Genomic DNA, 22,837 nt, shown 5'->3' with positions numbered 1-22,837 from the left:
GTGGAAAATCATGCTACCAGCGCTGATGAACCTTTTTCATCACTCGCATATTTGGGAAAAAGACCCAGAAAATTTAGAATAAACCAAAAAAAAAAAAAAAGGTGCAAGTGGAAGAGATATTAGTAGACTCCTGAGGAAAACAAGAGAACGGAAAAAAAAATTAAGAAAACAAAACCAACAAACATCTTTAGAGTCAAGAAGCCAAAAAAGAGGTGGCTACAAAATAAGAACAAAGGCAGATAAACATTTCTTGTATATTAAAGGTATCATCGACCAAACTGAATAGAAAGTCTTGAAGATTGAGTTCAAGGAATCCTATTTGACCTTGACACTTGGAACATTCATCTTTCAGTTTGCCTGACCTAAGGTTACCCTTTTTTTTCCTCAATAACTAGACCTATTTAGTCCTTCAGTAAGGAGAAAATTAATCATTGGAATAACAGAAAAGCTATTTTAATTGGTAGAATCAACATACAAACAAAGCTTGGAAGACAACAAGTGTAAAAGAGAATCTGACTAATATTAACACTGATAATATGAAATACTGGAAGTCTGAATATTAAAGCAGCAGAGAGATATGGAAGATAATGTCACAGATTTTTCTCACCTATTTATTTATATAGCAAGAAATCAATTATATACTGTGTAAAATTGATGTAACAAAATAGAGTTTAAATATACTCTTTAAAATGATAATCACCAGAAATATCAAAGCAATGTAACTGGAAAAGTGTAGACATGGATGGATCAAAGAAATAAGTTTCTCATCTTCCAATAGATGCTATCTAAGGTTGATAAACAAGATAAAAGGAGAAATCAAGTATTAACACATATTTCAGAGGTACTGTGATAACCACCAGGAGAACAGAAAATACTTAAAAACAGGGAGCTGGAAATGAGTCGGGGAACAAGTTCAGGCTGAGAATTTACTTTTCTCTTGGTATCATTCTCTACTGCTTGATTTTTAAAGCATGTGTATGTATTAATTTTAAGTTTAAAAGTTAGAAGAAACAAAACCAACTCGACTTTTTGCAGCTGCAGCTCTTGGCACCACTTCCTTCCCATCTGCAATCTCTCTCCTTACCCCAGTAGTCCAATCCAATGGAGGCAGGAGGGAATAAGAGACTAGAAAAGTTCCTGTCCTGGGGATCCCTGGGTGGCGCAGCGGTTTAGCACCTGCCATTGGCCCTGGGCATGATCCTGGAGACCTGGGATCGAGTCCCACGTCGGGCTCCCAGTGCACGGAGCCTGCTTCTCCCTCTGCCTGTGTCTGCCTCTCTCTCTCTCTCTCTCTCTCTCTCTCTATCATAAATAAATAAAAATTTTTAAAAAGCTTCTAAAAAAAGTTTCTGTCCTGAATTTAAGTTTTTTGGAATATTTTTGTTTTGTGCTTGGGTTCTATCTTTTCAATGTGCAACTCTTTGGAATACTAACTTTTGACTACTTTAATCTGTGATATCTAGATCCTCTTTAAAGTTTTGCTAAACTTTGTTATCTTTCTTTTACTTCTTGACAAAAGACTAATCTTGACTCATTGCCTCTTACTGTGATCACAGTATTTTATTTTCTTAGAATCTTGATTCTGTCCAACTACTGCTTTGCCTGGCCCAACTCAACCTGCCTAGGTAGGAATGAAACGTCTATGGACGAGAGATGACAATTATCATTTTCAGAAAAAATAAAACTTCATATACTAGTAAAACATAGCACTAAGGGAGTAGGGTGATGTTCTTTATCCCATTCCTCATGCATTTTAAGAGGAGAGTGTACTTCCCTGTCCTAGAGAGAACAGACTTGGGAGAATGTGGGAGGAGAAATTCTCTCTAGACTTGTGGTCTCACAATCTTGTACCAAAGTAGCCAAAACATGAGACACAAGACACAAGGAAATGAAGAAACCAGAATACCTATCTACATTTTTGAAGAAGGCAATAATGTCTCAAATGTCACTCTCTGAGAGAAAGTAGGTAATATATATGGGAGACCACTGCACACATCACCAAAACAAAACAACAGCAAAAGCAAAGGAATACCTATATTAAACATGGGGAAGCACAACTATTGATGGGCACTTTCTGCTCAGTCATACAGATTCACAGGCCATGGATTCAGTGCTGGTGCAGCTGGCTCGCTTGCCACCGGACCTAGACCAGGTCCTCGCTGTCTCCAGCATAGGTGCTACTAAGTTATCTGCTGTGCTCCGATAGCAGTATCAGATGACATTACATAGTCACTTAATTGGTGTACCACAGTTTTGTTTGTGACAACTTCTATAGTGGACAGTTTCTTTTGTGACTGCTGACCCCTTGGAGACTAGAACTAATTAGAGATTTGAAGCAACTTTGAAGAGGCTGAAGAAGCTATACTCATTCCTGTGAAATCCCAGGACACAGCTGCAGCTATAGGAACCTCGGCTCTAAGTAAAAGCCTCTGGCTTACACTGAGCCAATTGTATAAAATGGAGAGTGAGAGCATTTGAACTTTAAATAAAAGCTCCATGAGCTTTTCCTTGCAAGGGGATTTAGTTTGTGGGGAAGTTGAGTAACAAAAATGAGTTTCATATTGTTCAAATTTGGGACATTTTCATATTGATATAGTTCTCTGTATTCATTTCATAAAGTCTGGTGAGCTATTTTGGACAACATGACTGGGCATAATTAGTGATAAAAGAAATAGAATTAGAGAGTGAACTTTCAGCTTAGTACTATCTGACTCATGGTGCTAGTCTTTTATGGGCAAAAAGCAAAATGCCCTTCAAGAAGTCCCAGAAGGACTCTGTGTAGGGAGAAGCAGACATGGGGTCTGTGTGAGCACAGCAGCACTGTGAGCATGCACCACTCGGCTGAGAGGGACAGCTGCCTGGTCCCCTTCTGATGCCTGAGTACAAAGGGTTATGACATTGTTTCTCAGCCTTCCATCATGCGTACACCGCCTTCATGACTTTTCTACAAATACATGTTTTTAAGTATTCAGCATGGACTTTACAATCTTTGCTCAGGGTAATATGTGTTAAAACATGTTAGGAAAAAAAAAACAGGTATCTTTCTGACTACAGATGAAAATGCATACATAATTAATAAAACTGAAAAAAAAATGCCTGGGAGTATGCTACTTAAAACAACTCACATGATGCCAGTGGAATCCACAATGTAATATATTTAAAAAATTAAAAAGCTGGCAAGCATTAGGAGGGATGCGTGTTATTCCCCTCTTCAGGATTCGACTCCAATCCTGATGACACAACATGGTGTTGGAGAAGAGATTTGGGGTCGCTCTCTTCACTTTCTCACACCATCCCAAGCAACGTAGAGCAGACCTTTTTAAGACCTATAGAAGCTGTGTAGAGCTTTTGTACTTAAAGAGTTTCTTGGTCCCCTATTGGAGTGGGCTTGAGTGAGGACAACTGCAGTTGTCTGGCCATCCCATGGCTTGTTTATGGAGATGCAGTAGCAAACCCTGTTTTTGCATGACGTCTAAGCCTCTACCCAGCTTTACTAGGGAACCCTATAATTTGGATGATAACATACATTTCAATTGCCTGCTGTGTCCCCTTTCTCGAACTGGTTCCAACCCGTAAAGAAGCCCAAATTCCAACACAGCATGTAGTTACATAAACAAGTGAAAGAATGAGAGAAGAAAACATTGATGGAAGAAAATGCATGCTGCTATTATACAGCAAAAATACTATGTATATATAAACATTTAATGATAGCTTATTTTGAAAAAGTGTTTTTTAAAAAATGAATGCAACTCAATACTCAAATAGTGTTGAGTTCTCCTTCCCCAACTTGCAGGTACAGTCATGTAGTATTCCAGTCTTTCTGGCTGAGTCCCTGCAGCTGGAGCAGGGCACCTTCCGCTGTTGCCGAGTTTCTGAAAAACAATGAGAAAGAATATTAGTTTAGGGTCAGGCCTGGGGCTAGATCCTGGATATCTGAAGTTCAGCAAATTACCTGGCCTTCCTGAGTCTCAGGTTTTATACGTGTAAAATGGGAATAACCCCTCTAGATTTGCTGTGAGGATTAAGTAATAATGCATGTGAGTCAGTGACACTGCCATTCAGAAAGAAATTCAGATCCATGTCTAGGTATCCACTGGGTATGTCCATAACTAGATAGTTTTGGAAGAGGTTTGAGATCTTTCCCTTGCATGGATAGTGGAGTATGTGTGGTCGTGCCTATAATCAGAGGCTTTTGTTAGCACAGATAAAATGCCAAAACAATAAAGATTTTTATGTCATGTGTTCCTTTGTGCAAACAAGCTTGCCTAGCAAAATGGTGCAGATAAACACAGATGAATGGAATTTATACAAATAAATGAAAATTATGTTTCTCTAGTATAAAAATAGATCAAATGGTAAGAGCACAAAAATAGGTGAAATGGTAACATAAACTGACTTTTGTAATCAGAGGGTCAACTCTTGACATTTTCCTCTCTAAGCTTTTTCTGATAGTTTTGTTGCTAAGGCTACCATGTTTTTTGCCAGATTGGAAGAGGATTGTCAACTCTAATGAAGATTAAGTAGATTTCCCAACGAGATTTTTTAAAAATAAGCATCAGTTAATGCTGCTGGCTTTCAAAGCCATATTCATGAAGAATGGAAAGATCTTTAAAGAGTTGCTCTTAGAGACTCCTAAATCTGGGAAATGAACAAGGGGTAGTGGAAGGGGAGGTGGGTGGGGGGATGGGGTGACAAGGGGACGGGCACTGAGGGGGACACTTGAAGGCATGAGGACTGGGTGTTATGCTCTATGTTGGCAAATTGAACTCCAGTAAAAAATAAATAAAAAATAAATAAAAAACAAAGATCTGCTCTAAGAAGGTGTAACTAATAAAATTTGAAATTTAGCAGCATTTCTATTCCATAGTTATTCCAACACACAAGTTTTTATCATGGTTACATTGTACAAAAATAACTTAAAACAGAACTTTACATATTTAATAAAAAGATGAAGATATTATTACTTACAACTTTAGCCAAAAATTAATTCCCTAAAGAGTAAAAGGTTATTTAATGAACAATTCTTTTGACTGGTTGGGAAAGTGTTGCACAACGGTTCACAAATTCACACTTGATTTATTCTTTGAACGATATAGATAACTTACAGGATTCAGTTCTCTGTCTTTTGGTTCCTGCCATTAATTGGTTAAAGTCATCTGAGGACAGTGTAATTACAACGCTCCCAAAGAAACCTGGAGTTTTGTAAATACAGTAAATGGAAAGTAATGTGTTATGGACATTCAATTGCTAAAAGGATGTAAAAGGGTAGGAGCCATTAGGAAAGGTGAATACACACTTCTCTTGATGTGCTTGCTGAGGAGCCAAATGAGCTTCTTGATCATGGACAGAAGAGACCACCTAAAGTTTAAAAAATGTAGAGCTGTTTGTGTGTCCATTGATCCTGCAATTCTACTTGTGCACTAAAGCAGGAAAATTAAATGAAAAATTACCTAGCCAATACACGTGCTGTGTTTTCTTCCTCTGATGTCTTTATATCTTTGTAGCCAGAAATCCCAATGTTAATTTCGAATAGGAAAGGCTGAATACTAAAGTTAAAAGTTCACCTTAATTTGAATATTGTAGCATTAGTGACATCTGATGAAAAAAGGAGTTACAGGGTAGCATTATTTAGGTATCCTGATCTTTCTATCACTTTCATCAGATTTTCGCACAGCCCTCTCCCCACGTCCATGGGAAGAGTGTACTTTCTGGCCCCATTGAAGTTTGGCTTAGCCTTAAGGCTTACCTGCATCAGTGGAATATGGACAAAAATATCAGTGTGAACGTTCTGAAGATAAGCTTTAGGAGTCCTGGTGAGCCATTGCCCCTTCAATGATAGAAGGAGACACGTGCCCTGCAGATTTGCAGGGGCAAAGAAGAAGACAAGCACTCCAGATAACCCACAGACTACACGGGAAAAAATTGTTATTCTATGGTTGTTTGTGCAAAAGCCAATTAATACATGAGACTATTACACACCTCTGTGTGAATTCCCATGGAGGCTTGACTCCTCTCTCCAATTGATGACACTGGGAGAAGAATCCTGGAGACGTGTGGTTCAGTCCCTTCTGGGGCTCTATTTCAGACCCGGATAGGCCCAGTTGGAACATGTTTCCATTCCTCTACCTATGGTAAGCAAAACTGAGTCAAGAGTCCAGGGCAGGCCCATTAGGCTCTCTTAGAATCTTGGTTTCACTGTATAACATGGTGTGGAAGTCATGTAGGGCTTTTTTTTTCTTCCAAACATTTATTTAAATTTTAATTAACATATAGTGTAATATTGGTTTCAGGAGTATAATTTAGTGATTCATCACTTACATATAATACCCACTGTCCATAGGTCATTTGCAATTCTTACATCAGTTGGTTTAAATATCTTCCTCTTAAGGTGGACTTCAAGGTATAGGAAAAGAGGGCAGGACAAGTTTAGTTGGAGCCATAGGCTAAAGCTTTTCCAGTTGAGCTTTGCCAATAAAGCTTGTAGCTTGGCTCCCACTCAACTCTAATATATGTACTAGTAGGAGTCAGTAGTGGTATAAGCCACGAAGTATAAGTGGTAATATTAGGACTTTTTAATTTGGCGAATAAAAACAACTGACAGAAATTTAAGTATTATCCATGATCTATTAAGAAAGTTGCTACTGGTGAACATTTTTCAGGGAATGACCACATTATTTCTGGTTATTTAGCAGAGGCATTTAGTGTTTCCTAAAGCAGTTACTGCTTTCTAAAAAGAATTTCAAACTTTTGTCCCAAAAGTAGGACCAGATTTTTTTAACTCTTCATATTTTTACTGAACTTCCAGTTCTGCTTTCCTTCTCAACCTAATGTTTCATGTTTAGAGGTTACAAACAGCACAGAATTTAAATGCTTTAATCTTACTAGTGTCCACATTGTTAACATACCTCATGTTTGGAAAACCAGACTCTTGACCATACCTTAATTCAACATCATTTTCCTTTCTGCAGAACTGCTTTTCTTATTCAGGAAAAGGACATATGTGGGTGGACCTCAATTAGATAGCTTCAACAATTCTCCAGGCAATGGGCTTTCACAATAGCATTCACTATACCTGTCATCAAATACTGGCACTTATTTGTCTTGCAATGAGAGAATTGCCTTTTATTCTTAACAAGCAGGCAACTGGATCAAAGAGATTAGATTACTCAGGTGAAAAAACAAATACATAATGAGATAAACCTGTGTAGTAACTGCCTGGAAGCTTGCCATCTATTTTCCTCTCCATATCTCAAGCTTCAGAAAGACCAAGACTTTGTTTCATTCATCCTAATACTTGGCACTTTAACAGGTGCTCACTTTGTCATTTCTGAATGGGTGATACAGGCTATGTGTTTTTACTTTATAGTGAAGGTTAATGAGTTAATTCATATAAAAAGCTTAGAACGGTGTCTGATACTAAGCACTTAATTACAAAACAAGGTAACATTTAGGATAGAGATTAGAAAAGACGTCAGAAGTTTGCCTTCAACTGACCCTTAAAAAATAAGGAAAACTAGGCTGGCAATAAAGCTAAGAGGATAGAAAATTTCTCCAGTCCACTACATGCTAAAATGAATTAATTCCAAATGACATGTATTATTTTATACAGAGAATGATGCTTATTTTAAGTCTAAGGTTATAAGATTAAAGGGATATAATCAAAGCTTGTTTGTTAAATTGAAAGTACCTCCAGATTTATTCAAGTTGGTATCCTTAGGCCTCAGTAGGCACAAGATATTATTTGCTATACTGAATCCATTCTATTATATGTGTTAATACCACACCAATATAAACATATTTAAGACAAATTTTAAACATACATATTTAACTTTATTTCATCATCATTTATTTTTTTTTAATTTTTATTTATTTATGATAGGCACACAGTGAGAGAGAGAGAAGCAGAGACATAGGCAGAGGGAGAAGCAGGCTCCATGCACCGGGAGCCCGACGTGGGATTCGATCCCGGGTCTCCAGGATCGCACGCGGGCCAAAGGCAGGCGCCAAACCGCTGCGCCACCCAGGGATCCCTTCATCATCATTTAAAGCTTGATTTTATAAAACATAAAATAATTAAGAGTTCTGTATCACAGGAATTTAAACAGTGGCAATACACATAGCTTTGTAGGTTCGAGTTCTACAACAAATCAAAATCAAATAATTGGAAGTGTTTTCAATATGGAAAATATACAAATGAAATAATTATGAGCAATGTTTAATTACTTGCAGGTTGTCATTAGATAATTTCAGAATCTAAACAAAGACTCTCAATATTCATACTTCTGTTGCTGTATTTTACATTTAATATCTCCCTACCTATAATCCAGAGGCAAAGTCCTTGACCAAAAGGTCTGATTTAAGAAGGCATTTAGTTTTATGGCAAAAGTTATCCATCTACAGTTACCACTTTCAAGGAATTGACAACAATGCTGATGTGATCTGCTAGTTCCCTTTTGAACAATGTGCAATAATTTATGCCAACCCTGTATCAAGTCATACAGGTAACAAAAAATGGGACAATTATGCACAGTTCAATAGATGTATAATGTTAAGTTTCCCCAGTCTAAAAATTAACCAGTGATACAAAATTTATCAACTATAGTTGACTTGGTTTCAGGAAAACTGCATCTGAGAACTACAAGTACATCACTGTCCTAATCTCATCCTCAGTCACTGGTCGGAATTTTATAGGCCACCATGCTATTTACTTTGTGGATAGTAGTAGTAAATGAATGAAGACAGACTTCCTCAGAATTGGTAATAAACTGTGGTCCCGACTCTTCCCATTTTTCAAGGACAACCAAATCTTTGTATAAATCAGTAGGTCAAATGAACCTAAATTGGGGATAAGATCATTAAAGTACAATTATTTTTTGAAAGGTACAAGTATCCTTCCTCTCTCCCTCACATGTGAGCCACCTATCATGTCAGAAAAGCTAGTTTGGCTTGATCTCTAATCAGTTATATTAGCTAATTGCTTTTCTTCAATGGAAATTTTAGTACAGAAAATACTGTACTCCTTTTTACTTAATGAAAAACTCGATTGTTTTTTTTTCTTCAAAGAGAAAAGCCATTAAAGATATTTGCAGAAAGTATATAATTGATCACGAGACAGCATGAATCTAAGCCAGAGAAAAAGAACATCTTGGTTTTGTGACCGCTGTATCCCAATGCCCAGAACCATGGAAGGCATACAGTAGGCATTTAGGGTATATCTGATGAATGAAGGAGTAACTAAGCCAGAAAAGAAAGACACAGTTATACCTGTCTAAGTCTTAATTATATACAAGGAAATGTGTATAAAATAAAAGTAATGGAAGAAATTACGTCAAAATATTCAGGAGTACTGAATGAAAACTTTCATTCTTTCCCTATTCGGCACTTGTAAATAAAACACAACCAGCATCGCTTTAGATTCATGACGTTTTTCTCACTTATATACCATGACATGGATAATTAAGAAAAAACTCAACAAAACTGTTAATTCTTAAAGTAATAGCTTAATCTTTCCACAACAAATCTGAACCATCATGAAGTCATATAATACTTACAAGAGACTTCCAACAGCGGCAGAAACGTCACGGTAGCTGTGATCTGTCGGATTACGGAGAGGATCTCATCCTGGATGGCCTTCTGAGACTTTCCTCTGGGTGTGCTACTGAAGAAACCAAATGAGTTGATTCATTTTAAGTTTTAACAAGTTATTTAAAACACTGGTAAGATTATTTGTTTGATTAAATGCTTCAAAACTCAAATTAAGGAATGCATTCAAAAGGAGTTTTTAAAAAACAATTATAATTTCACTTATTATTCCAGTGATTAAGGCTGATCTTAGTATCAGGTCATTAAATAACAGATGACCAGAAAACCTGCCAAGTGCTTCAAGTCAGGAAACATTCAGCATATTGTAAAATAAAGATAACAATTAGTATCTAAGATCTTTAATTGGCATAATCATTTTGGCATTTTTAGGAATACATAAATGTCTAATTCTGTAGTGCTTCAAAGAAGATGTTATATCAAGTTGTTTTTATTATTAAACATTTTCCAGGGGAGGGGCAAGATGGCGGAAGAGTAGGGTCCCCAAATCACCTGTCCCCACCAATTACCTAGATAATCTTGAAATCATCCTGAAAATCTATGAATTCGGCCTGAGATTTAAAGAGAGAACAGCTGGAATGCTACAGTGAGAAGAGTTCGCACTTCTATCAAGGTAGGAAGACGGGGAAAAAAGAAATAAAGAAACAAAAGGCATCCAAGGGGGAGGGGCCCCGCAAGGAGCCAGGCGAAGGCCAGGGCGAGTGTCCCCAGGACAGGAGAGCCCAGGCCCAGAGAAGCAGGAGCTTCACCAATCTTCCTGGGCAGAAAGGCCTCGCAGGGAGTTGGAGCAGGACCCCAGAAAGGCGGGGATGCCCGCAGGCTCCGTGGGACACTACCAGAGCAACTGCGCCCCGGGGAGAGTGTGCTGAGCTCCATAAAAGGGCTGCAGCGCAGACACAGCTCGACCCGGGAGCAGCTCACAGGGGCTAGGGCCACAGTTCCGCAGAGAGGCGGCTGTGTGGTGGGAGCACAAATCCAACAGCACAGGCCCAGGAGCACAGGGCGCCAGGGACACAGCCCAGGATCCGGCCTCCTCCCGGGACAGGCAGAGGCCAGGAGGGTCCAGGATGGGAAGGACGCTCCTGCCCCAAGCTGAGCAGATCAGCGGCCCCGACCCCGGAGCATCCAGGCCCCAGCAGATGGAGAGCTCCGTAGTTACTTCAGGAGCTGACTCCAGGGCTCCAGAGCAGGCCGCTGCCACTGCAGGTGTTTCTTCTGGGGCCTCAAGGGGTAAACAAGCCCCTCTGAGCCCTGCACCAGGCAGGGGGTAGAGCAGCTCCCCCAAGCGCTAACACCTGAAAATCAGCACAACAAGCCCGTCCCCCAGAGACCAACTAGACGGACAAGTTCCAGGGGAAGTCAAGGGACTTAAAGTATACAGAATCAGAAGATACTTCCCTGTGTTTTTGTTTGTTTGTTTGTTTGTTTTTGTTTTTTTTTTTGTTTTTGTTTTTGTTTTTGTTTTGCTTTTTGAATTTTATTTGTTTCCCTTGGCCTTTTTTTCCCTTCTTTTTCTTTCTCTTTTTCCTCTTTTTTTCTTCCTTTTTTCGTTTTTCTTTTTCTCTTTTCTTTCCTCCTTTCTCTCTTCTCAATTTCTCCTTTTCCCAATACACCTTGTTTTTGGCCACTCTGCACTGAGCAAAATGACTAGAAGGAAAACCTCACCTCAAAAGAAAGAATCAGAAACAGTCCTCTCTCCCACAGAGTTACAAAATCTGGATTAGAATTCAATGTCAGAAAGCCAATTCAGAAGCACTATTATACAGCTACTGGTGGCTCTAGAAAAAAGCATAAATGACTCAAGAGACTTCATGACTGCAGAATTTAGACCTAATCAGGGAGAAATTAAAAATCAATTGAATGAGATGCAATCCAAACTAGAAGTCCTCACGACGAGGATTCATGAGCTGGAAGAACGAGTGGGTGACATAGAAGACAACAAAGAGGGAAACAGAGGAAAAAAGAGACAAACAATTAAAAGACCATGAAGATAGATAAAGGGAAATAAACGACAGCCTGAGGAAGAAAAACCTACGTATAATTGGGGTTCCCGAGGGCGCCGAAAGGGACAGAGGGCCAGAATATGTATTTTAACCAATCATAGCTGAAAACTTTCCTAATCTGGGAAGGGAAACAGGCATTCAAATCCAGGAGATAGAGAGATAGAGAGATCTCCCCCTAAAATCAATAAAAACAGTTCAACACCTCGACACTTAATAGTTAAGCTTGCAAATTCCAAAGATAAAGAGAAGATCCTTAAAGCAGCAAGAGACAAGAAATCCCTGACTATTATGGGGAAGAGTATTAGGGTTACAGCAGACCTCTCTACAGAGACCTGGCAGGCCAGAAACGGCTGGCAGGATATATTCAGGGTCCTAAATGAGAAGAACATGCAACCAAGAATACTTTATCCGGCAAGGATCTCATTCAGAATAGAAGGAGAGATAAAGAGCTTCCAAGACAGGCAGGCACTGAGAGAATATGTGACTTCCAAACCAGCTCTGCAAGAAATTTTAAGGGGGACTCTTAAAATTCCCCTTTAAGAAGAAGTTCAGTGGAACAATCCACAAAACAAGGACTGAATAGATATCATGATGACACTAAACTCCTATCTTTCAATAGTAACTCTGAACGTGAATGGGCTTAATGACCCCATCAAAAGGCACAGGGTTTCAGACTGGATAAAAAAGCAGGACCCACCTATTTGCTGTCTACAAGAGACTCAGACAGAAAGACACCTACAACCTGAAAATAAAAGGTTGGAGAACCATGTACTACTCAAAGGGTCCTCAAAAGAAAGCAGGGGTAGCCATCCTTATATCAGATAAACTAAAGTTTTTCCCAAAGACGGTAGTGAGAGTTGAAGAGGGACACTATATCATACTTAAAGGATCTATCCAAGAAGAGGACTTAACAATCCTCAATATATATGCCCCGAATGTGGGAGCTGACAAAACTATCAATTAATAACATAAATTAAGACATATTTAGATAATAATATACTTGGTGACTTCGATTTAAGGCTTTCTCCACTGGATAGGTCATCTAAGCACAACATCTCCAAAGAAACAAGAGCTTTAAATGATACACTGGACCAGATGGATTTCACAGATATCTACAGAACTTTACATCCAAACTCAACTGAATACACATTCTTCTCAAGTGCACATGGAACTTTCTCCAGAATAGACCACATACTGGGTCACAAATCGGGTCTGAACCAATACCAAAAGATTGGGATCGTCCCCTGTATAATCTCAGACCATAATGCCTTGAAATTAGAACTAAATCACAACAAGAAGTTTGCAAGGACCTCAAACACGTGGAGGTTAAGGACCATCCTGCTAAAAGATGAAAAGGTCAACCAGGAAATTAAGGAAGAATTAAAAAGATTCATGGAACCTAATGAGAATGAAGATACAATCGTTCAAAATCTTTGGGATGCAGCAAAAGCAGTCCTGAGGGGGAAATACATCACAATACAAGCATCCATTCAAAAACTGGAAGGAATTCAAATACAAAAGCTAACCTTACACATAAAGGAGCTAGAGAAAAAACAGCGAATAGATCCTACACCCAGCAGAAGAGAGTTAATAAAGATTCGAGCAGAACTCAATGAAATTGAGAACAAAAGAACTGTGGAACAGATCAACAAAACCAGGAGTTGGTTCTATGAAAGAATTAATTAAGATAGATAAACTATTAGCCAGCCCTATTAAAAAGAAGAGAGAGAAGACTCAAATTAATAAAATCATGAATGAGAAAGGAGAGATCACTACCAACACCAAGGAATTAGAAACGATTTTAAAAACATATTATGAACAGCTATACGCCAATAAATTAGGCAAACTGGAACAAATGGACGCATTCCTGGGAAGCCACAAACTACCAAAACTGGAACAGGAAGAAATAGAAAACCTAAACAGGCCAATAACCAGGGAGGAAATTGAAGCAGTCATCAAAAACCTCCAAAGACACAAAAGTCCAGGGCCAGATGGCTTCCCAGGGGAATTCTATCAAACGTTTAAAGAAGAAACCATACCGGGGATCCCTGGGTGGCGCAGCGGTTTGGCGCCTGCCTTTGGCCCAGGGCGCGATCCTGGAGACCCGGGATCGAATCCCACATCAGGCTCCCGGTGCATGGAGCCTGCTTCTCCCTCCGCCTGTGTCTCTGCCTCTCTCTCTCTCTCTGTGACTATCATAAATAAATAAAAAATTAAAAAAAAGATTAAAAAAAAGATTAAAAAAAAAAAAAAAAAGAAACCATACCTATTCTACTAAAGCTGTTTGATAGAAAGAGATGGAGTACTTCCAAATTCGTTCTATGTGGCCAGCATCACCTTAATTCCAAAAGCAGACAAAGATCCCACCAAAAAGGAGAGTTCCAGACCAATATCCGTGATGAACATGGAAGCAAAAATTCTCAACAAGATACTAGCCAATAGGATCCAACAGCACATTAAGAAAATTATTCACCATGACCAAGTAGGATTTTTCCCCGGGACAGAAGGCTGATTCAACATTCATAAAACCATCAATGTGTTTCATCATATCAGCAAGAGAAAAACCAAGAACCATATGATACTCTCATTAGATGCAGAGAAAGCATTTGACAAAATACAGCGTCTATTCCTGATCAAAACTCTTCAGAGTGTAGGAATAGAGGAAACAGTCCTCAACATCTTAAAAGCCATCTACGAAAAGCCCACGGCAAATATAATTCTCAATGGGGAAGCACTGGGAGCCTTTCCCCTAAGATCAGGAACAAGACAGGGATGTCCACTCTCACCACTGCTATTCAACATAGTACTGGAAGTCCTAGCCTCAGCAGTCAGACAAAAAAAAAGGCATTAAAGACATTCAAATTGGCAAAGAAGAAGTGAAACTCTCCCTCTTCGCCAATGACATGATACCCTACGTAGAAAAACCAAAAGCCTCCACCCAAAGATTGCTAGAACTCATACAGCAATTTGGTAGTGTGGCAGGATACAAAATCAATGCCCAGAATTCAGTGGCATTTCTATACACTAACAATGAGACTAAATAAGGAGAAATTAAGGAGTCAATCCCATTTACAATTGCACCCAAAAGCATAAGATACCTAGGAAGAAACCTAACCAAAGAGGTAAAAGATCTATACCCTAAAAACTATAGAACACTTCTGAAAGAAATTGAGGAAGACACAAAGAGATGGAAAAATAGTCCATGCTCATGGATTGGCAGAATTAATATTGTGAAAATGTCAATGGTACCAGGGCAATTTACACGTTTAATGCAATCCCTATCAAAATACCATGGACGTTCTTCAGAGAGTTAGAATAAATTATATTAAGATTTGTGTGGAATCAGAAAAGACCTCATATAGCCAGGGGAATTTTAAAAAAGAAAACCATAGCGGGGGGCATCACAATGCCAGATTTTAGTTTGTACTACAAAGCTGTGGTCATCAGGACAGTGTGGTACCGGCACAAAAACAGACACATAGATCAATGGAACAGAATAGAGAACCCAGAAGTGGACCCTGAACGTTATGGTCAACTAATATTCGATAAAGGAGGAAAGACTATCCATTGGAAGAAAGCCAGTCTCTTCAATAAATGGTGTTGGGAAAATTGGACATCCACATGCAGAAGAATGAAACTAGACCACTCTCTTGCACCACACACAAAGATAAACTCAAAATGGATGAAAGATCTAAATGTGAGGCAAGATTCCTTCAAAATCCTAGAGGACAACATAGGCAACACCCTTTTTTTTAACTCAGCCACGGTAACTCCTTGCAAGATACATCCACGAAGGCAAAAGAAACAAAAGCAAAAGTGAACTATTGGGACTTCATCAAGATAAGAAGCTTTTGCACAGCAAAGGATACAGTCAACAAAACTAAAAGACAAGCTACAGATGGGAGAAGATATTTGCAAATGACGTATCAGATAAAGGGCTAGCATCCAAGATCTGTAAAGAACTTCTTAAACTCAACACCAAAGAAACAAACAATCCAATCATGAAATGGGCAAAAGACATGAACAGAAATCTCACAGAGGAAGACCTGGACATGGCCAACATGCACATGAGAAAATGCTCCGCATCACTTGCCATCAGGGAAGTACAAATCAAAACCACAATGAGATACCACCTCACACCAGTGAGAATGGGGAAAATTAACAAGGCAGGAATCCACAAATATTGGAGAGGATGTGGAGAAAAGGGAACCCTCTTACACTGTTGGTGGGAATGTGAACTGGTGCAGCCACTCTGGAAAACTGTGTGGAGGTTCCTCAAAGAGTTAAAAATAGAGCTGCCCTATGACCCAGCAATTGCACTGCTGGGGATTTACCCCAAAAATTCAGATGCAATGAAATGCCGGGACACCTGCACCCCAATGTTTCTAGCAGCGATATCCACAATAGCTAATCTGTGGAAGGAGCCTTGGTGTCCATCGAAAGATGAATGGATAAAGATGTGGTTTATGTATACAATGGAATATTACTCCGCCAATAGAAATGACAAACACCCACCATTTGCTTCAACGTGGATTGAAGTGGAGGGTATTATGCTGAGTGAAGTAAGTCAACCGGAGAAGGACAAACATTATATGTTCTCATTCATTTGGGGAATATAGATAAGAGTGAAAGGGAATATAAGGGAAGGGTCAATAAATGTGTGGGAAATATCAGAAAGGGAGACAGAACTTACCTACTCCTAACTCTGGGAAACGAACTAGGGGCGGTGGAATGGGAGGAGGGCGGGGGGGCGTGACTGGGTGGTGGGCACTGAGGGGGGCACTTGACGGTATGAGCACTGGGTGTTATTCTGTATGTTGGTAAATTGAACACCAATAAAAATAAATTATTTAAAATAATAAAATAAACATTTTCTAAAATAGACCAAAGGCTTCAGGAACAAAGTACATTTCATTATGAGAGAGAGTTCTGAGTTTACAGGTAAGCATGCCTTGGACAATGCTAAGAATTAGCATATAATGAGGGGGCATTTCCCATCCAGAGGATCTAAGAACTTCAGTTCAGAGTGTCTTAGGAAATTCATAGCATTAAATGAAATACAGTAGAGCTGCATATCAAGCTAGGAGAACGTCTAGGATAATACTTCATGGTTAAAAGTACCTTGACACAATCCATTAAATGGGCCACCTAATACATCCTAATACACCTAATACATAGCTTACATATAGCACCATAAATACTAACGGTTGAAATTCATGGATTTTAGACTAAGGGCAGTTATGTTAAAAGTACACTATACAAGTCCATAATAGGCATGACTCTTTTGTGAGCACAGTTTGTGAGTCTTATTCTTCTCCAAAGGAGATCTAACATAATTAGAAACAAACTACCTTATACGAAGCTAGTTCAATATAGTTAGAACTCATTTAGTCAAGAAAACAAGTTTTGGGAAAAAAATCATGAAAATGGAAGCAGTTTAATTCATACTTACCTGTCATCTTTTGCAGTCTTGTCGCACTCAATATCAACCTGCCACCTTTCAAGGACTTCACTGCTTTCATTATTTGAGATGAATACCACCAGTTTCTGAACTGAACACTTGTATAACCAATCTGCAATATAGAACAAGGCATCTGTTTTGATTCACTGCATTACAAAGTAACTCTTCCCAGGTCTCACTTTCTACCCTTAGCAAATCCTACCACTGGTATTTTGGAACTCCTCCAACCTGTACAGAAAACTTGCCTCACGATAACCTAGCTCCCGTTTTCCAATTCTCAGTATCCATAGCAGATGTAGTTATTACTGAATGCTAAGCACAGAGTAGTGAACATGCAGTATACTGTAATCCAAGGTAAATTGCAGAAGATGAGCATTAATCTAATCATTACAGCAATGAATGTAAATTTTTAATTGTAATAAGTGCTAAGAAGGTGCAGTATGTGATCCAATGAGAGAATATAGGAAAATTTGACTCAGGGAATTCTCACTTGACTTCAGTTCTACTAGTAAATACCATTAAATATGCAAAAGGTTACAGAAAAGGGTACAGGTCTAAAATACTGGAAAGCAAAAAGTATCTGACCAGAGGAATGAAAGGGTAATACAGATACAGTTAAGAAAGGGAGAATGGGGGATCCCTGGGTGGCGCAGCAGTTTGGCGCCTGCCTTTGGTCCGGGGCGCGATCCTGGAGACCCGGGATCAGATCCCACATCAGGCTCCCCGTGCATGGAGCCTGCTTCTCCCTCTGCCTGTGTCTCTGCCTCTCTCTCTCTGTGTGACTATCATAAATAAAAAATAAATAAATAAAAAATTTAAGAATTATTAGATATGCCACAAAAAGCCAAAACAGAAAAAAAATCATTTGGATTTCATCAAAATTAATAACTTTAAAAAAAAAAAAAGGGAGAATGAACAAGGTCGGTTTGTGCAAGATACATAGGGGTCAGACCACACAAGGTCACATGGGCTAAATTAAAGAACTTATACTTCAAGAACCAGGGAAGTCATTACTGTGTCTGAAGCAGGGTGTGATGTGATTAAACTTATATTTCAGAACTATCCTTTTGGCTGTGATGTGTGGAAAGTAGAGTGGAAGTAAAGAGAGGATCTAGGGATGCTAATTGATTAGTAATTCAAGCAAGAGGTACTGAAGGCTTATAGAAGGATAAATTGGGAGAGATGGATCAGTATAGGTAGAGTGAAGAGATTTCGTGGTTAAAATTAAGATTTATTGGATACTTATGAGACTAAGGAAGAGGAAATACTCAGGGATAGTTCCCAACTTTCTGGTTTATACCACTGGTTGGAAGGTTGATCCATTCATTGAGAGAAAGAGAATGGGAATGAGACATGATGCTTACAATTTTATAAGGTTCTATTTTTCTTCTTTTTTAAAGATTTTATTTATTTATTCATGACAGAGAGAGAGAGAGGCATAGAGAGAGAGGCAGAGACACAGGCAGAGGGAGAAGCAGGCTCCATGCAGGGAGCCTGATGTGGGACTCGATCCCAGGTCTCCAGGATCATGCCCTGGGCTGAAGGCAGTGCTAAACTGCTGAGCCATCCGGGCTGCCCTAAGGTTTTATTTCTAAGTAATCTCCACACCCAATGTGGGGCTGGAACTTACAACCCAAGATCAAGAGTTGCATGCTCTACTGACTGAGCCAGCCAGGACCCCCTTAAATTTAGTTTTCAAGTATCACTAGGATAGCCACATGTGGATATCAAGGGAGCCACTTACTATATGAGCAAAGAGAAGACTTGGGTTGGATGTATGTTTGTGAATCAACTACACAAAGATTGTTAGTAAAGTTATGTATGTGTCAGAAGTCATCTTAGAGATTATAATAAGGGGGCCTCATAATGAGCCCTGAATTAATCTTGGAACTTGGGATAATATACTCAAGAATACACAGTTGTTGTTTTCTTTCAAGAGAAACAAACAATCTTGTAATATTTAGGACTTGTGGGCCCCCTAGGTCTCTTGCGTAGTCTTTTAAAAACTAGCCTTTCAAAATCTGAAAACACTCAGTTTGCAGGTAGTACAAAAATAGGCCACTTGTTGGATATGTGCCCTCAGGCTTGCCGACCCCTCGACAAAAAACAACCTTTTCTCAATTTTGCTCTGAAAAGGAAGAGATTGGGTAGTCACTTAAAGATCTGGGGTGGGTGGACATTTTTTTCTTTTAAAACTGAAGACAAATGAAACCAATGAAAATATCTCAAAAGAAAGAAGTCAGAAATACCAGAGAAGAACTAGGGTAGAGTCCTTAAGAAGGCTAGAGGGATGGGGATTCAAAGCGATTGAACAATTTGCCTCTAAGAAGAGCAATTCCTCCATTCTAACTAAAATAAAAGGGACAAATTAAATAGGAAGGTGTACATACAACCGAGGTGAAATGTCATCAGTGTAGTCTTAAAGGAGACAACCTAAAAGCCAGTAACTTAGGCAGGGTTTGCTTCTTCATCAAATTAAGGTGACATAGATTCTTAGTTACTTCTATGTTGCAGGCTAAGTAATCTGAGTATCGCCCTGGGTGATTTAGCCCTGAAGATGATAAAAATATAATTAATAGAATTTTAAAAATAAAGCCTCTTGAAACAATATATATATATATATATATATATATATATATATATATATATATATATATGACTTAGGAATAAAAAAATACTATAATGTTTTTTTTGTTTTTTTTTTTTTTGGAACTAGCTTTGGAAGGTCAAATGAGGAGCCAGGGAGAAACATCCTATAACACAGAAAAATTAGAAGTGAGAATCCTAAGTAGAGAAAAACATGGGGGAAAAAGAGACAGAATAGATGGAGAACAAGTATTCAGGAATTTCTTGAGCTACAGAAAAACAAGGAGTGTTCAGATAGAAACGGCTAACTTACAGGCAGGATTTTAACAAAGACAAATGAAGAAAGTAAGACATTAAAATACTTTATTGGGTACTCTATTAGTAGTATTTTTTTAAGTTTAGTTCCCAGGCTGGATCCAATTTCATTTTCTTTTATCTTAAAATAATGACGGTTTTAAACTCTAGGCAGCTATAGAAAATATGTCATGTAAAAATATATAGTGGATTTCTCTCCAATAATAAACATCATCATAGTTATGTAAAATTCCAACTTGTTCCACCTGGCTACACGAACTGCAAAAATCACTTCAAAAAGAGTTGATAGAGATTGTTTTGTGAAGCCAGATCAGATTCCTAACATCAACGTATTTAACCCACTCAAAATGTGGTAGGGAAGAGTGGAGTTTCTTTCACTTTATTATTTCCTTCCTTCCGAAGGAGAATCGCTATATTTGAGATTGCAGTGTTTTACACCTCTTTGTATAGAGCTGAAAAATGAACACCAAGATGCCAGAAAGTAGGGTCCAAGAAGGCCTGCGAAACTCAAATTGGTTTTCAACAATTAAATACCTTTCACTTGTTCCACTACATTACTGAGTTATTTTATGAGCTCAGGATCTGTTGTTATAAGCAAGGTGAATCCGTATTTCTGCACTCTGGTAGAGGTTTCAGGTGGCCACGCTGATATAAAATGCTGTTGATGCCAAATGCTGAAAACAAAAGGAATGTCAAAGTTATTTCCACTTTGTAACTCTGGAAAATAAAACCTATTTAGATGTGGCTTCGGTTTCATTCATGGCATCAAACTGAAAAAGCCTAAATGTGCGTTTGTGGGTGTCTCGCTGAAAGCAGAGTAGGTGAAAAGTGCCACTGAAAATCCTTAAAAATGTTGCTTCTAAATCAAAAGAACACGATACGTGCTTTTATGCGGAAAGAAAAATGCCAAACTGCATTAACCTAGCGTCAAAGTAGAACTACAAGCTCACGGTAATGCAAGCCCCAATTCAGGTTATGTGATCACAGGGTGTCCAAATAGGCTTTTGCGTCTGGATTAGCAATTGACTGATTAACCGGTCCAATGCTCCAGAGCAAGCCTCTCCCTCACTTTTCCCTCCTCTTCTCCTGCCAGAGTCTATTAGAGGGTGCAAACATGGCCTGGTCCAGGACAGAGTTTCCTAAATCCAGTCCATCGCCCTCAGTGCCGGAATCAAAGCTTGGTGGATGGGCTGTGCAAAATGTACTGGGGCTCCACCCGCTCGGGGCGGTGCCGGCCGGCCGGGCTGGGAAGCCTGTGGGATCCGCAGTTTAAAGCAAGGCTGCTGGGAGGGGCCGGCGCGAGGCAGGCCTGGGCAGCACCTGGGCTTCCCGCTGCCCCAGGAGCAAGGCGCCTAGATTAGATTCTCCAGCCAGGCGGGCGCTGGAGCAGAGCCGCCCCCACCCCCGCCCCCGCCCCCGCCTCCGTGGCCCAGGGCCTCCAGGGCCGCCGGGCCTCAGCTCTCCCCGCCCTCTGGCCTGCGGGAGCGGGACTTGCAGAAGAACTCGGCCATGATGTCCGCGCTCCCGCGCAGGGCGATGCCTTGCTCGCGGGACAGCTGCAGCGCCATGACCAGGCCTAGGGACGAGGGAGCGCGCTGCTACCCGGCAGGCGGCGACCACACGGGCTCCAACGGTTCCCGCCACTCGTTTGGAAAGTAATGACGCTGCTCCCCGGGGCCTTCCGCGCAGGCGCGACGAGCCTCTCAGCCCGCCCAGCGCCAGTCTCCCTGCTCGCCGGAGGGGGGGCGCCTCGCGCAGGCGCAGTGGGTAGGCGTGGTCAGGCACTTCCGGGTTGTCGGGCTCCAAAGGGTCCTGGCAGGCCCCTGTAATTGTGGTCGCAGGCAGCAGCTGAGGCGAGAGGACTGCAAAACCTGCTTTGACGCCCGCTCCCGAGGCCTGCGGACTGAGCGGCCCAGGATCCCAGCTCGTCAGTGCCAAAGCGATTGTTTCTTTTTTTTTTTTTTCAAAGCCATTTTCAAAGTGATGTGAACCGCGCGGGTTGCCTCTTAACGTGGCCCCAGGGACCCCCGCCACCTCCCCAAAGTTCTGCTTAGATGCTTCCGGAGTCAGTGAAGAACCCGCCTGCGTGGCTGCCCAGCTGCAGCTTGAGAGGTCCTGGTGACTGGATGCGGGCACAGCTTTTAAGAAATTGGGTGCGGCCGGGGTGGCCCAGCGGTTGAGGCGCCTTCAGCCTGGGCCTGACCCTGGAGCCCTGGGGTGGAGTCCCGCGTGGGGCTCCCTGCATGGAGCCTGCTTCTGCATCCGCCTGGGTCTCTGCCTCGCTCTCTTTCTCTGTGTGTCTATCATGAATAAATAAATTCTTCAAAAACAAGGGAATTGGGTTGGGGTTAAAGGGGTGAGCCGCAGCTCCTGTCCTGTGCTGTCAGCGGGGAGCCGCAGGGGCTGCCTCTGCGCGCGGGAATAAGTTCCTCGGGAATAAGTTCCCCCCCAATCAGGCCCAGACACGCGGAAGAAGTTGTCAGGGAATTCTGACCCACGAATTCACTATGTTATGTTAGGATGAGAAGTTTGAAAGAGAGCGCACAATCCGTGTCAATTGCAAAAACACTGTAGTCCTTGAAGCAGCTAGAAACATTATTTGTAAAAATCAAGTCTCAAAAACTACGCACCAGACATGCTATCCTACTTGATTATATGAGAAATGCCTTAGTGTCTTACTGTCTATGATTGCATGACAAATTACCGCAAATTGATGGCTGAAGATAACACGCATTTATTATCGCCATCTGGTACATCAGGGGTTGCTGTGACACAGCTGGATGCTCTACTCAAGAGTCTCACGCAGTTGAAATACAGGTGTCTCTGCAAGTGCAATCTCATCCATTTGCATCCATCAACCCAGAAGACCCAG

General features: G+C 40.4%; 2 protein-coding genes across 2 annotated transcripts in view; both read right to left on the bottom strand.

The window, feature by feature from the left end:
• LOC140598727 (rho GTPase-activating protein 20-like) overlaps positions 1 to 3,872 on the bottom strand; it is a 49,645-nt gene extending 45,773 nt beyond the window's left edge. The window contains exon 1 of the mRNA XM_072757254.1: positions 3,758 to 3,872. The gene's annotated coding sequence lies outside the window, so the exon portion shown is untranslated. The remainder of the gene's footprint in view (positions 1 to 3,757) is intronic.
• Positions 3,873 to 8,653: 4,781 nt separating this feature from the next.
• LOC140598726 (mitotic spindle assembly checkpoint protein MAD2A-like) lies at positions 8,654 to 21,533 on the bottom strand. The gene is made up of 4 exons (XM_072757253.1): positions 21,461 to 21,533; positions 17,056 to 17,176; positions 9,552 to 9,658; positions 8,654 to 8,835 (listed from the first exon to the last, which is right to left on the bottom strand). The coding sequence occupies exons 1-4, from the start codon at positions 21,531 to 21,533 to the stop codon at positions 8,705 to 8,707; spliced, it is 432 nt and encodes a 143-aa protein (XP_072613354.1). The 3' UTR covers positions 8,654 to 8,704.
• Positions 21,534 to 22,837: the final 1,304 nt, after the last annotated feature.

The sequence above is a fragment of the Vulpes vulpes genome, chromosome 4 (assembly GCF_048418805.1).
Source record: "Vulpes vulpes isolate BD-2025 chromosome 4, VulVul3, whole genome shotgun sequence".
Lineage (NCBI taxonomy): Eukaryota > Metazoa > Chordata > Mammalia > Carnivora > Canidae > Vulpes > Vulpes vulpes.
This window is presented reverse-complemented; position numbering and strand designations above follow the sequence as displayed.

Bases quoted from the DNA above. Each gene is read 5' to 3' on its own strand.
- LOC140598726 (XM_072757253.1), bottom strand. From the start codon at position 21,533: ATGGCGCTGCAGCTGTCCCGCGAGCAAGGCATCGCCCTGCGCGGGAGC. The intron at 9,659-17,055 runs GTAAGTATGAAT...TGGTTTCTTCAG, and splicing joins AAGACTGCAAAAGATGACAG to TAGCACACCCAGAGGAAAGT. The intron at 8,836-9,551 runs GTAAGTATTATA...TCCCCAATTTAG, and splicing joins GCCGCTGTTGGAAGTCTCTT to GTTCATTTGACCTACTGATT.